At 42.7% G+C, this 12133-nt stretch overlaps 1 protein-coding gene across 2 annotated transcripts in view; it reads right to left on the bottom strand.

Annotated features, from left to right (window-relative positions):
• LARS1 (leucyl-tRNA synthetase 1) overlaps positions 1–12133 on the bottom strand; it is a 379820-nt gene that overhangs the window by 40656 nt on the left and 327031 nt on the right. Inside the window, exons 4-8 of one of the 2 annotated variants that reach the window (XM_063120653.1) lie at positions 4683–4763; positions 3032–3169; positions 2306–2467; positions 1631–1743; positions 616–679 (exon numbers count right to left, since the gene is read on the bottom strand). In XM_063120653.1, coding sequence (XP_062976723.1) covers positions 616–679; positions 1631–1743; positions 2306–2467; positions 3032–3169; positions 4683–4763 — 558 coding nt within the window. Of the gene's footprint in view, positions 1–615; positions 680–1630; positions 1744–2305; positions 2472–3031; positions 3170–4682; positions 4764–12133 lie in introns of both variants that reach the window. The other variant, XM_063120654.1, reaches the window with a different exon arrangement.

Below are 12133 nucleotides of genomic sequence, written 5' to 3'. Positions count from 1 at the left end.
AGTTGCCTCGTGAGGTTGTGGGCTCTCCCACACTAGAGGCCTTCAAGAGGCAGCTGGGCAACCATCTGTCAGAGATGCTTTAGGGTGGATTCCTGCACTGAGCAGGGGGTTGGCCTCGATGGCCTTATGGGCCCCTTCCAGCTCTACTATTCTATGATTCTACGATCTCCCTTACCAGGCAGCAGCATGTTTTCCTTCTTGCTCTGTCTCCCAAGGCAACACATTTTCTTTCTGTTCCCCCCCCCCTCTAAAATTTCTATAATAGGCTGGGTGGGCTAAAGGGGAAATTGCACCAGGCATCTTGAGTTCTGCCATGCGCCTCTGGGGCCAGGTGGCCATCTAGAGAAACGAAGATGCAGGGCAGGACTGCAGCTTCCTCCCAAGGCTGCCCAAACTGCACTACATTTTAAACTAAGAAACAATTGCAAAAGAAAAGGTGCTGGTGGGGGGGGGGGGAATTGAGAGTGGGGGAGAGGAATTGCCAGCACAGAACGAACAGAATGCCTTTTGGGGTGAGGGAGCTCCACCCAGTGGCCTGACTCTAGTGACACCTCTGTCCTCAGCTCAAAGGCAGCGTGTCATTGATCGTTAAATGGATCAAAACTCATTCATTACCTCCCCTGTTTGCCTGTCATGATCCATGCACGGCTGTCCATCTTTTGGTGAATAAATAGTGTATCTAAAAGAGAAATTAAAGCATTACATAGGTTTGTGTGCCAAAGACTGAGAAGGGAACGCTTTCTGTTTTGAGGTCGCAAGGGCAGCTTAATATCAAACCCACCTGCCACGAATAGTTCCCAGTTAGATGGGCCCTGTGCAGAGTAATTCCAAGCTGAAAGCTGCTGTTTAAAAGAAGCAGAGGGAAGCTGTTCCTGATTGTCCATTTGGCTTACTACTCCCACAGAAAATCTTCAAACTAGGCCACCATAACTGGCTAATATAGCCCTACTTATAACTGTGTTGAATTAGCTTGTCCTATACTAAGCCGTTAAAGAACCCAGTGTATATCTTAGGTTCCTCCTGCATTTGCAGGAGCTACTGCTCTGCAGATGCAAAAGGACAGCCCCTGTATAATTGACGATCTACTCGTTTACCCACAAACAGGAAAGCATTACCTACAGGTTTACTGTCAGTGTGGTGTAGTGGCTAGAGTGTCAGACTGGGAGTTGGGAGATCTGGGTTCTAGTCCCAACTCAGCCATGGAAACCCACTGGTTTTTTTCACTCAGAGGCCTGTCTAGTGAAAAATACCGCAAAGATGGAGAGGCAAGCGTCTAGCAGGGCATAGCATATTTGGAAGCTTCCAATCTCAAAGGCTTCCATCCTTCAGACACCTGATCCATAGGACAGCACCCACAATTATTTAATTTCACTTAATGAAGAAGCCATTTTTTTAAGCAGATCAAGAATCCCGATTTCATCACTGGGATAACTCATTCACGGTTTAAAGCTGTTCTGGTATTCCCCAATGTTTCACACCAAAAGGAACCCCATGGAAATTGGATATGTGTGTTCAGAGAGCCCAACCTCAAATGCTCCCCCAGGCCACATTTCCGGAGCAGTGCTAATAGCTAAGCAAGCAGAGTTTTCAAGCCACCATTAAATTTTATAGAATGGACCCATCTATTTACCTTTTTCCAAATTTAATTTTATTTCTTTCCCTCAGGGTTAAAAATTGCCATCGTACAAAAGAATCATAGTATGGGTTGACATCAGTGGTAATGAAAGAACGCCTCCAATCCACCTGGACATTCAGAAAAAGGAAGTTTATTAGCATCCCAAAAGTCCGTGTGAAATTCCGAACCACCATCAGGAGTTCCCACCACCACTTCACTCATAGGCCAGAATCAAAAGAGCTGTAAAATTAATTCGAGGCTCACAAGAGGGCTTTAGACATGAATTTCTGGAACAGCAGTCCCCCATTCCACATGAGAAACTACTTTTAAAACCTAGGGGATTTCGAAACGTAGAATGTGATATAGCATGAGCGGCAACTGTTCAACTGAGGGAAAAGAAAATGTTTCCAACAGGGCTAGCACAAACCCCTTGCATGAGCCTAAGCAGCAGGCTGAATTTACTCCATTCCACAAAAGCTATTTTCAACCTAAATAGAAAAAAATCAAAACACTTGCCAGGAACACGCAGATATATTTAAGAAACGTTCTTACAGTTCAGAGTTCATTTATTTTTTAAAAAGATCTACAGCACAATAAAGCATTACAGTAACACAAAAAGGTAAAAAAAAATCTGACCATCGACATAAGACCAACATTTCTGTTCAATAATAGTTTTAAAGCAGCAGGTACCTTCAGTCCCATACTCTTTAAATCTTGAATAGCCAGAGGTGGGAAGTATTCAAGCCAATGTTCAGCCTCTGAAAACTTCACTATTTCTTCATCAGAGAGGCCCAAAGACTTCATGATTCCCCATTGATATTTGGAAGAGCCAGTCTTGGCAGCAGCCTTACTCTTTAAAGAAAACGAGAAAACACAAAGGAAATACCTAGCAGACCTAGCGTGGCAGCTTCATTATGTTCACAAAACAAACTTGATAGAAGAAATGCAGGTTGAATAGATCCATGATTTTTTCACAGTTAAAGGTAATATGAGAATCATATATTATATGAGAATATATGATTTATGTATACACACAAACACTTCTGAGACACAAATAATCTTTCAATAAAGCACTGACACTTTGAATCAGGGGTGGCAACCTGTGGTCCTGGGACTAATTTGGAGAGCCCCTGCAATCGATCAGTTCAGGACTCTCCCAAGAGCAATGTATCCCTCCACACAACAGTCTAGTCTAGTGGGCAAGGAGAAACAGAGAGAGAGAGAGAGAAAGAGAGAGAGAGAGAGAGAGAGAGAGAGAGAGAGAGAGAGAAGAGAGAGAGAGAAAGAGAAAGAGAAATAGAGGGAGGCTTCTGGCCCTGCCCACCGTGGGCTTCAACCCAATCAATTATCCCCAAAGAAATGCAGCCCCGTAATGGGGCAGGGGGGCAGGTTTCCCACCCCCACTATGAATTGTACCTTTTTTCCTTTAGCCTTGTCTTTGATGACCATTTCTTCCCCCTTCGTCTCCTCCTCTTCCTCCTCCTCCTCTTCATCAGGGAATTCCGGTGGACATCCATACAGCTCCATTTCTCTTTTCAACTTATCTGCACATGCCTATGGGGAAATTCGCAGTGACTCAGGGACTACAGTTAGGGCAACGATTCTTGCGTGCAAAATTTCAGATCAGTGACATCGGCAGTCCCGGACGTGGCATGTGATCGCTTTTCTAGGGCAACAGTTAAAGCAGCTCATGCTGGGCGAGTGACCCATCTTCCATTTTAGCTTCCAAAGGTGATGATGGTTTGGATCCACAAACTGAACAGCACTTTCATACACGGAGGGAAATGAGATCCAGGGGAGGCTTCCTGCTGGAGGAAGTGAGGTGGCTGTTTTCTCCAGCTCCCCCTGTAGACCCAAGTACCACCACCCCACGCTGTCCAAGAGTGCTCCCCATCCCTCCAGAACAGCATGAGAGGGTGTGCTGGGGTGGAAAGGTGGGGACCAGAGCAAGTCACCATCCTCCCCTTTTCCTCCAGCACCAGCAGAAAACTCTGCTGAGCACAAGTCTGGATCCAACGCATTGAAAACAGATTCTGAGGATCAGCAGCAAGTGAGCAAAGGGACTAGAAGCCATTGAGATAAACAAGACGTTAATCTACTATTGATATATGTCAGCTGTAGGGGACAAACAAATCCTAGCAGCTACATCCCAAGTTCTGTTAATATTTGCAGATGCTGAAGGACAGCAGCTCTTTCATATAAAAGGCCATTCTGTCCCACCATAATACAAGAAATGCAGCAGAGTGAGACACAGGCTCAGTCAAGCCACAGGATACTGTGAGGCTGTGACCCAAAGACCGATGCAACGCCTTCTGTGCCGGCAGCAGGGCTTGTTCACTTGAACAACTGCCCCCTAACTCCCCCCTCCCCATAGCCAATAGCTTTTGAGATTGTGGGTCTGCTGTTCCAAGAAAAAGAGGTAAACAATGCTACAGGGCAGGGCATACCCAAATCCTGAGGGTACATCAAAAGCAGCTATGTAGATCCCAGCCTTTCCCTTTAAGCAAACCAATAATATATTTTTTATGAAAGGAACTATTATGCCAGCCTTGCCCCAACTTGATGCCCTCCAGATGTTTTGGACCAACTCTCATCAGCCCCAAACAGCCTGGGCAATAGTGAAGAATGTTAGCCCGAAACATCTGGAGGGTACCAGGTTGGGGGGAAGGCTCTGTTATCACATGAGCACAGATTACTGTGGCAGAGAATCAATTCGCAATGGGATGCTACACCAGAGATGCTCAAACATTTCACTGCACCACAACAGAATGCACACATGATACGCCTTTTGACCCCCAGATCCGTAATATGCCAAGGACAATACTTTGCGTCGCAATGCAGAATGTGCGGTTCCTTCAAACAGAAATTGAATGGCTTTTTTGTCGCTTTCAGGAGACAAAGCCCGGATTTAAATGGATACTGTTGTTTTATACTGTCGTTTTCATATTTTTGATGGTTTTAAATTTTGTATACTTTTTAATGCTCACTGTTTTTAACTTTTGTAAACCACTCAGAGAGCTTCGGCTATGGGGCAGTGTATAAATTTAATAAATAAGTAAATAAATACCTTAATGGGCATGCCAGTACAATGCAGTCCAAAAGGGAACAGGCAGCTTTTTCCTTTTAGCTTCTGGTACCCAATGGCAAACTGTGGTAAACATGAAAACAATGCCAAGCATTATTAGTATAAGTTGAATGGGAGAAAAAGGGAGAGGGCAAATACAAGTGTGGGGTTAGAAGCATTAAGAAGTGCTTGCACTGAGTGGCAAAAGGTCACAGTGCTTTGAAGGTGCACACTGGCCCTTATGCAGTCAGCCACAAAACAGAATTTGAAAGGAACAGAAAAAGTAATGCAATTCATTCCAACATCTTTACAATTCAGGGATTAGAAGTGATTTAAATTCCATTGCTATTGATTGTTCAAACCTGTATGAGCCTACTCCAAAGTATTACTCCAATGTAGGTGTGTATTATTTAACACCCATCTTTCCTTCCGGTCGCTCTCCCACCCCGGGGAACTTGGAGAACGAACCAGGCCACCCACAGAACCTCTCCTTGCTCTTATGCAATGCCAGGTCAGTAAAAAATAAACCAAATATCATCTATGACCTCCTTTTAGACGAGGAGGCTGACCTGGCATGCTTCACAGAGACCTGGCTGGAAGATGACAGCGGCCCGACATGGGCCCAGGCCCTCCCAGCTGGGTATTGTGTTAGTGAGCAGGTGAGGAAAAGTGGGTGGGGGGGGCGGAGTAGCTGTAGTCTACAGGGATCATCTTAACCTGACCAGGCTTCCAGTCCGTGAATTGAATCACATCGAGTGTGTGTACCTGAGTCTAAAGACCAGGGATAGACTGGGGATTCTGTAGTGTACCGGCCACCCCGCTGCCTAACAGACTCCCTGGCCGAGCTCATGGAACTGGTCTCAGAGCTGGTGTTGGAGTCACCCAGGCTTTTGGTCCTGGGCGACTTCAACATCCCATTCGAGGCCAGTTTGTCAGGTGCAGCTCGGGAGTTCATGGCATCCATGACAAACATGGGCCTATCCCAATTGGTCTCTGGACCCACACATTCAGCAGGTCACACTCTCGATGCTGTTTTCAGTTCCGAACAGACAGATCTGTGGGCAGAGGTGATAAATACCTCTGCGTTGTCATGGACAGATCATTTTCTGGTCAGGGTTAGTATCGCAGCTACTATCCGCCCCTGCAGGGGTGGCGGACCTATTAGTATGGTCTGCCCTCGAAGGCTTCTGTAGCATAGAACTTAGAAGGTTCTATGGCTGGTATCGTCGACGATCCTGTTGAAGCCCGGGTTAACAGATGGAATCAAGACCTAACTAGGGCTATTGACACGATCGCCCCCAAATGTCCTCTCTGGCCCATTTCTAACCGGGCACCCTGGTATACAGAAGAACTCAGGGTGATGAAGCGGGAAGGACGACGACTAGAGCGCCGATGGCGGAAAACTCGACTTATATCCGACGAGACACGACATAGAGAACATCTTCATTCCTATGGGGTGGCAATACGCGCAGCAAAGAAAGCTTTCTTCTCTGCCCGCATTGCGTCTGCGAATTCATGTCCAGCTGAACTGTTCAGGGTGGTGAGGGGTCTAACGCAGACACCTTCACCCCTGAACCTGACTTTAGAGCCTTTGGTAGATTGCTGTGATGCCTTTAATGATCATTTCACAGATAAAATCTCTCGGATAAGAGCCGACTTAGACACACGCATTATAGCAGAAGCTGACAATGGAGTGTCCAGCAACTCTGCGAGCAGGATTACACTGAATCAGTTTCAGTTGGTGAGTACCGAGGACGTGGACAAGCTGCTTGGAAGAGTGAGGAAGACGACTTGCCCTCTCGATCCCTGTCCTTCTTGGTTGGTCGCCCAGGGAGGAGATGCAGTTAGATTACAACTACAATGTATTATTAATGCATCTCTCAGGGAGGGGAGATTTCCATCATGTTTAAAAGAAGCGGTGGTACGGCCACTTCTAAAAAAGTCCTCCCTGGACCCTCTGGATCTTAACAACTATCGACCAGTATCAAATCTTCCATTTCTGGGCAAGTTGATCGAGAGGGTGGTTGCTCACCAACTCCAAGCAGTTTTGGATGACACAGATTTTCTAGACCCATTTCAAACTGGCTTTAGAGCAGGATACGGAGTTGAGACCGCCATGGTCGCCTTAGCGAACGATCTACGCCTGAGTACTGACAGGGGGAGTGTGTTCTGCTGGTACTCTTGGACCTCTCAGTGGCTTTTGATACCATTGACCATGGTATCCTTCTGGATCACCTGAGGGGATTGGGAATCCGGGGCACTGTCCTTCGGTGGTTCCAGTCCTACCTCTCGGGGAGGTTCCAGATGGTGATGCTTGGGGATAGCTACTCCTCAAAAAAGGAGCTGCTGTGTGGCGTACCGCAAGGTGCCACCCTTTCCCCAATGCTATTTCATATTTACATGAAACCGCTGGGAGAGATCATCTGGAGGCATGGGGCGGGATGCTATCAGTATGCTGATGACACCCAAATATATTTCTCTATGCCTTTGACAACAGCGTCAGCTAAGGATAGTGTGTCTCCTCTGAATGAATGCTTGGAGGCGGTAATGGGCTGGATGAGGAAAAACAAACGGAAGCTGAATCCAGACAAGACGGAAGTGCTCGCTGTCAAAGGCCACAACCTGGATTTGGAAGTGTGTCAACCGGTTCTGGATGGGGCTACACTCCCCCTGAAAGACTGTGTTCGCAGCTTGGGGGTGCTTCTGGATCCGTCGCTCCAAATGACAGCCCAGATAGATGCAACGGCCAGGAGTGCCTACTATCAGCTTCGGCTGATACGCCGGATGCACCCCTTCCTAGAGTTGGAAGACCTAAAGACGGTAGTGCACGCACTGGTAACTTCGAGGCTTGACTTCTGTAATGCGCTCTACATGGGGCTATCTCCGTGCCTAGTCCAGAAACTTCAATTAGTCCAAACTATGGCAGCCAGGCTGGTCACTGGTACACCTAGGGGTGACCACATTACACCAGTTTTAAAATCTCTTCACTGGCTGCCGATTAGTTTCCGGGCGAAGTACAATGTGTTGGTTATTACCTTTAAAGCCCTACATGGTTTGGGTCCAGGCTACCTGCGGGATCGCCTTCTCCAGTACAATCCGCCCCACACACTCAGGTCCTCTGGGAAGAATCCACTTCAGCTAGCAAATTAACAACTGTTACCCAGAGGACCTTCTCTTCTGCTGCTCCCAGACTGTGGAATGGCCTGCCGGAGGAGATTCGTCAACTTGACAGTCTTTTAGAAATTAAAAAAGCAATAAAGACTGATCTATTCCGGCAGGCCTATCCAGTGAAATTTTAGAATGTTTTCAGGATGTTTTAATCATGTATGGTATGTTTTAATTCATTTTAACGTGTATTTTATATCAAGTTTTTATACTGTTTGTTTTACACTTTGAATTGTTTTAGATTTTGTGAACCGCCCAGGGAGCTTCGGCTATTGGGCGGTATAAAAATGCAAATAATAATAATAATAATAATAATAATAATAATAATAATATAGGACCGCAGTCTCAAAGGCTCTGGACAGAGAATGATTCATTCTTAAAGTTTGTACAAAACACTTATTTGGATCAGGTTAAAACAGATGAAGCTTTAACAAAACGTTGATGCCTCCAGCTAACACCCAGGGAAGGGAAGCCCAAGGGCAAACGTCCCCAGCTGAGCAAGTGAGCCTGTAGAACAGCATTCCCCAACCTGGGGCTCTTCAGATGTTTTGGATTACAACTCCTATCATTCTTGAACTTTAGCTATGCTGGGTGGAGTTGATGGAAGTTGATCCAAAACAACAGGGAGCTTCGGCTATTGGGCGGTATAAAAATGCAATAAATAAATAAATAATAAACTGGAAGGCACCAGGTCAAGGGAAGGCTGCTCCAGAGAAAAGAACTTCAGCACTGGTACAACATTTGAGGATAACTCTCTACATGCCTATGATAGCTGAACTAGTACGGGGATAATACACAAGAGTGAGATCTGTGGATCAATCTACAAACTACAGCTCAGTACAGACAAATTTGTCAACACAGTGTGAAAACTCCACTCAACGGTTGAGTTTTTAGGGTGCCCTCCCAACACAATATGTTCTAACTCCACCGTTGTGTCACTGTAGGCTACCATGGAGTTGAATAAAACTGACAGATGTTTGACTGTCAGTTCTTCCACTGGTCCTCCTGATGGTATCCCATCAGCCACTGCTGCAGAAAACCAATCCCAGTGGCTCTCTTAGAGCAGCACTTCCTCCTTTCGCCACTCTTGCCAGGGAACTCTGCAGCGAGTGGGAAAAGTCAACCCAATGCAACGGAAAACTCCACAGTGACCACCACACAACATGCAACACAACAGTTGTGCAGGAACTCTCCTATGCACAGCATGGATATTCTGTGTGGAGTGTTTTCCAGAAGAACTCCACCATTGCACAGAGTTTTCCCACCAGACAACACATTTCTCAACAGCGGTCTAAAAACTCCGAAGCCGGATAAGGATCTGGCTCTCCCTGATTCATATAGACCGATTTCGCTAATAAATCAAGATGCAAAAAAAATTTCAACTATTTTGGCTAAAAGATAAAATAAATTTATAGCTAAGTATGTAGGGGAAGACCAATGTGGTTTTATAGCAGGAAGACAGATGCACACTCTAGTAGGTAGAGTTCTGAATGTAATTCAGGAGATAAGAAAGTCAAAGATTAAAGCGGGTATCTTAGCATTAGATATTTTTAAGGCTTTTGATTGTGTGAGTTGGCAAGCGCTAAAGATGGTTCTAAATAAAATGGGATTTGGAAACAAATTTAAAGCAATAATAGAGCAGTTATATTCCCAAAATACAGCCGTAGTGGTAGTAAATGATGGAGTTACGGACAAGGTACGACTAGCCAGAGGGACAAGACAAGGTTGCCCACTCTCGCCTGTCCTGTTTGTATTGGTTATGGAATTATTGGCAAATGTAATAAGAGAGGATGGGGAGATAGAGGGGATACGTAGCAGTAATAAAATTAAACTGAATATGTTTGCAGATGATACTTTGATAACTATTAAAGATCCTATTGATAAGATGGAAAGAATTAAACAGCAGTTGAAAGAATTTGAAGAAGTTACGGGGTTAAGAATAAATTGGGCAAAATCGGAATTGATGTTATTTAACTATACTAAAAAGGAAGAAAAGGAGTGGGAAGGGAATGTTACAGATTTGAAAAGTAAAGAAAAAATTAAATATTTGGGAATTAGGATTACTAAAAATTTAGAAGATTTAGAAAACGAGAATTTAAGTGGTTTGAAAAAAGAGATATTAGAAAAATTTAAAAAATATAAGAGATTGAACCTTTCTTGGTTTGGAAGAATAGCTTTAATAAAGATGAAGATTTTACCTAAGATTAATTTTGTTTTTAGGATGCTACCAATAAGAATTTCAGATTTAGAGTTAAAAAGTTGGCAGAATATTATAAATAATTATTGTAATGCAGAGAAGAAATCAAGGATTAATAAAAGTAAATGGTATTTAAGCCAAAGATAGGGAGGACTGGGACTCCCAAACATTAATTCTTATTATGTAGCAAATAGGTTAAGACATATTGTTGAAGCAATTTTAGGTGTAGATGATTTAGATTGGATGGAGGAAAAAAGCATAAGTAATATAGAATTAAAGTTGCAGAATGTATTTTTTAAGGAAAGAGGGGAAAGAAAATGGGTTGATGATTTAGGTAATCAGTTTCTGAAGTTCCATTGGGAACTTTGGAACAAATATAAAAAGGAATTGCTCTCAAGCAGCTCCTTTTTAACACCGGTGATAATGTTAAAGAATTTCCCTGAAGATTTAAAGAATAGATTAAGTAAAGTTTTAATAGAGAAAAATAAAATGAAATTAAGAGAATGGTTAAGAGGGATGAATACAAGAGAGAAGATGGAGGAGGTTTTGAAAGATATAAAATTAACGTGGTTAAACTATGGGCAATTGGAACAATGGACTAAAATTGGGTAAGAGAAAATGGAGAGTGTGGAGAGATGACGAAGTTTGAGCAACTAATTGAAAAAAAGAAATCGATAAGGGACAAAATATAGGGACAAAAGGGTTAATGAGTCAATTATATAATATATTAACTGAGAAAGGAGTGTCGGATAGCGTAGGAAAATTGGTTTGGGAGACAGATTTAAAGATACAGATAGGACAGCAGAGTTGGGAAGGACTATGGAAACAGAGAGTGTTGAGAAATATGTCAGTAAGAATAATTATTATTATTATTATTATTATTTATTTATTTATTTATTTATATAGCACCATCAATGTACATGGTGCTGTACAGAGTAAAACAGTAAATAGCAAGACTCTGCCGCATAGGAGAATTATTATAAAATTTTATGGAGGTGGTATCTAACGCCGGTTAGATTAAACAAGATTAATAATCAGCATTCAGCAGATTGTTGGAGGGGTTGTGGTGAAAAAGGAACGTATTTACATATATGGAAGGATTGTAATTATGTGCAAAAGTTGTGGAAGATGGTGTTCACCGAGATTGAGCAGATTGTTGGAATGAAAATAGAGGACACACCAAGGATTGCATTACTCTCACTGCAAGAAGATCTTAAATGTACTAAAGAAACTAAGGAACTGATAACGAATTTGCTGACGGCTGCAAGGTTAATCGTAGCTAGGAACTGGAAGACACAAGGAGATTATTGTATTGAAGAATGGTATAAAGAAGTGTGGGATATTGCTATTAACGATAAATTGACATGTAATATTAAAATGAAAAGAGGTATAGTAAAAAAGAATGATTTTGAGGGAATTTGGAAAAAGTTCTTAGTATTTGTGTTTTCTAAGGGAAGCGGGAAACCACCAACAGAAGAAACTATGAGTTTCTGGAAGCAGGAATGAGATCCCGAGGTGAGGGGTGCATTTTTATGTTTAGCATGAATATGTTTAATAGACTAGTTTGAATATATGATGCAAATGCTATTTTATGTTTATGTATTATGTTTTTTTATTTTTGTTAACTGTTGTAAAAGTTAATAAAAAGAATTAAAAAAACAACCCTCCATTGTGGAGTTCTAAAACCAGCATTGAGAAACGTGTTGACTGAACTGAGTCTACCTCTCTCAGCTCGTTAATTTATAAGAATTCCCTCACTCTGTCAGTTTTTAGATGGGACCTTAAGACCCTTCTTTATTTCAGTGCACTTTTGGTTGAGGAGGATTTTTAGTCCATTGTGCTGTGTATATTTTCGTTGGCTAGCTTTCTGAATCTGTTTTAAATGATAATAATAATTATTTTTATTTCTTGTCATTTATTAAAATATTTCTAACCCACCCTTATATCAAAACATCTCATGGTTGACACAATCAATGAAAAAATTTAAAAAAAAATTTAAAAAAAAATTCAACCCACCCAATACAGTATCGAAACAGCAATGGTGTGCTCTGCTTTTTGTTTTAAATTATTGTTCTTTAAATTTTGTTTTAAA

The sequence above is a fragment of the Elgaria multicarinata genome, chromosome 3 (genome assembly GCF_023053635.1).
Source record: "Elgaria multicarinata webbii isolate HBS135686 ecotype San Diego chromosome 3, rElgMul1.1.pri, whole genome shotgun sequence".
NCBI classification, from domain to species: domain Eukaryota; kingdom Metazoa; phylum Chordata; class Lepidosauria; order Squamata; family Anguidae; genus Elgaria; species Elgaria multicarinata.
Note: the sequence above shows the minus strand (reverse complement) of the source record. Positions and strands in the feature narration are given on the sequence as shown.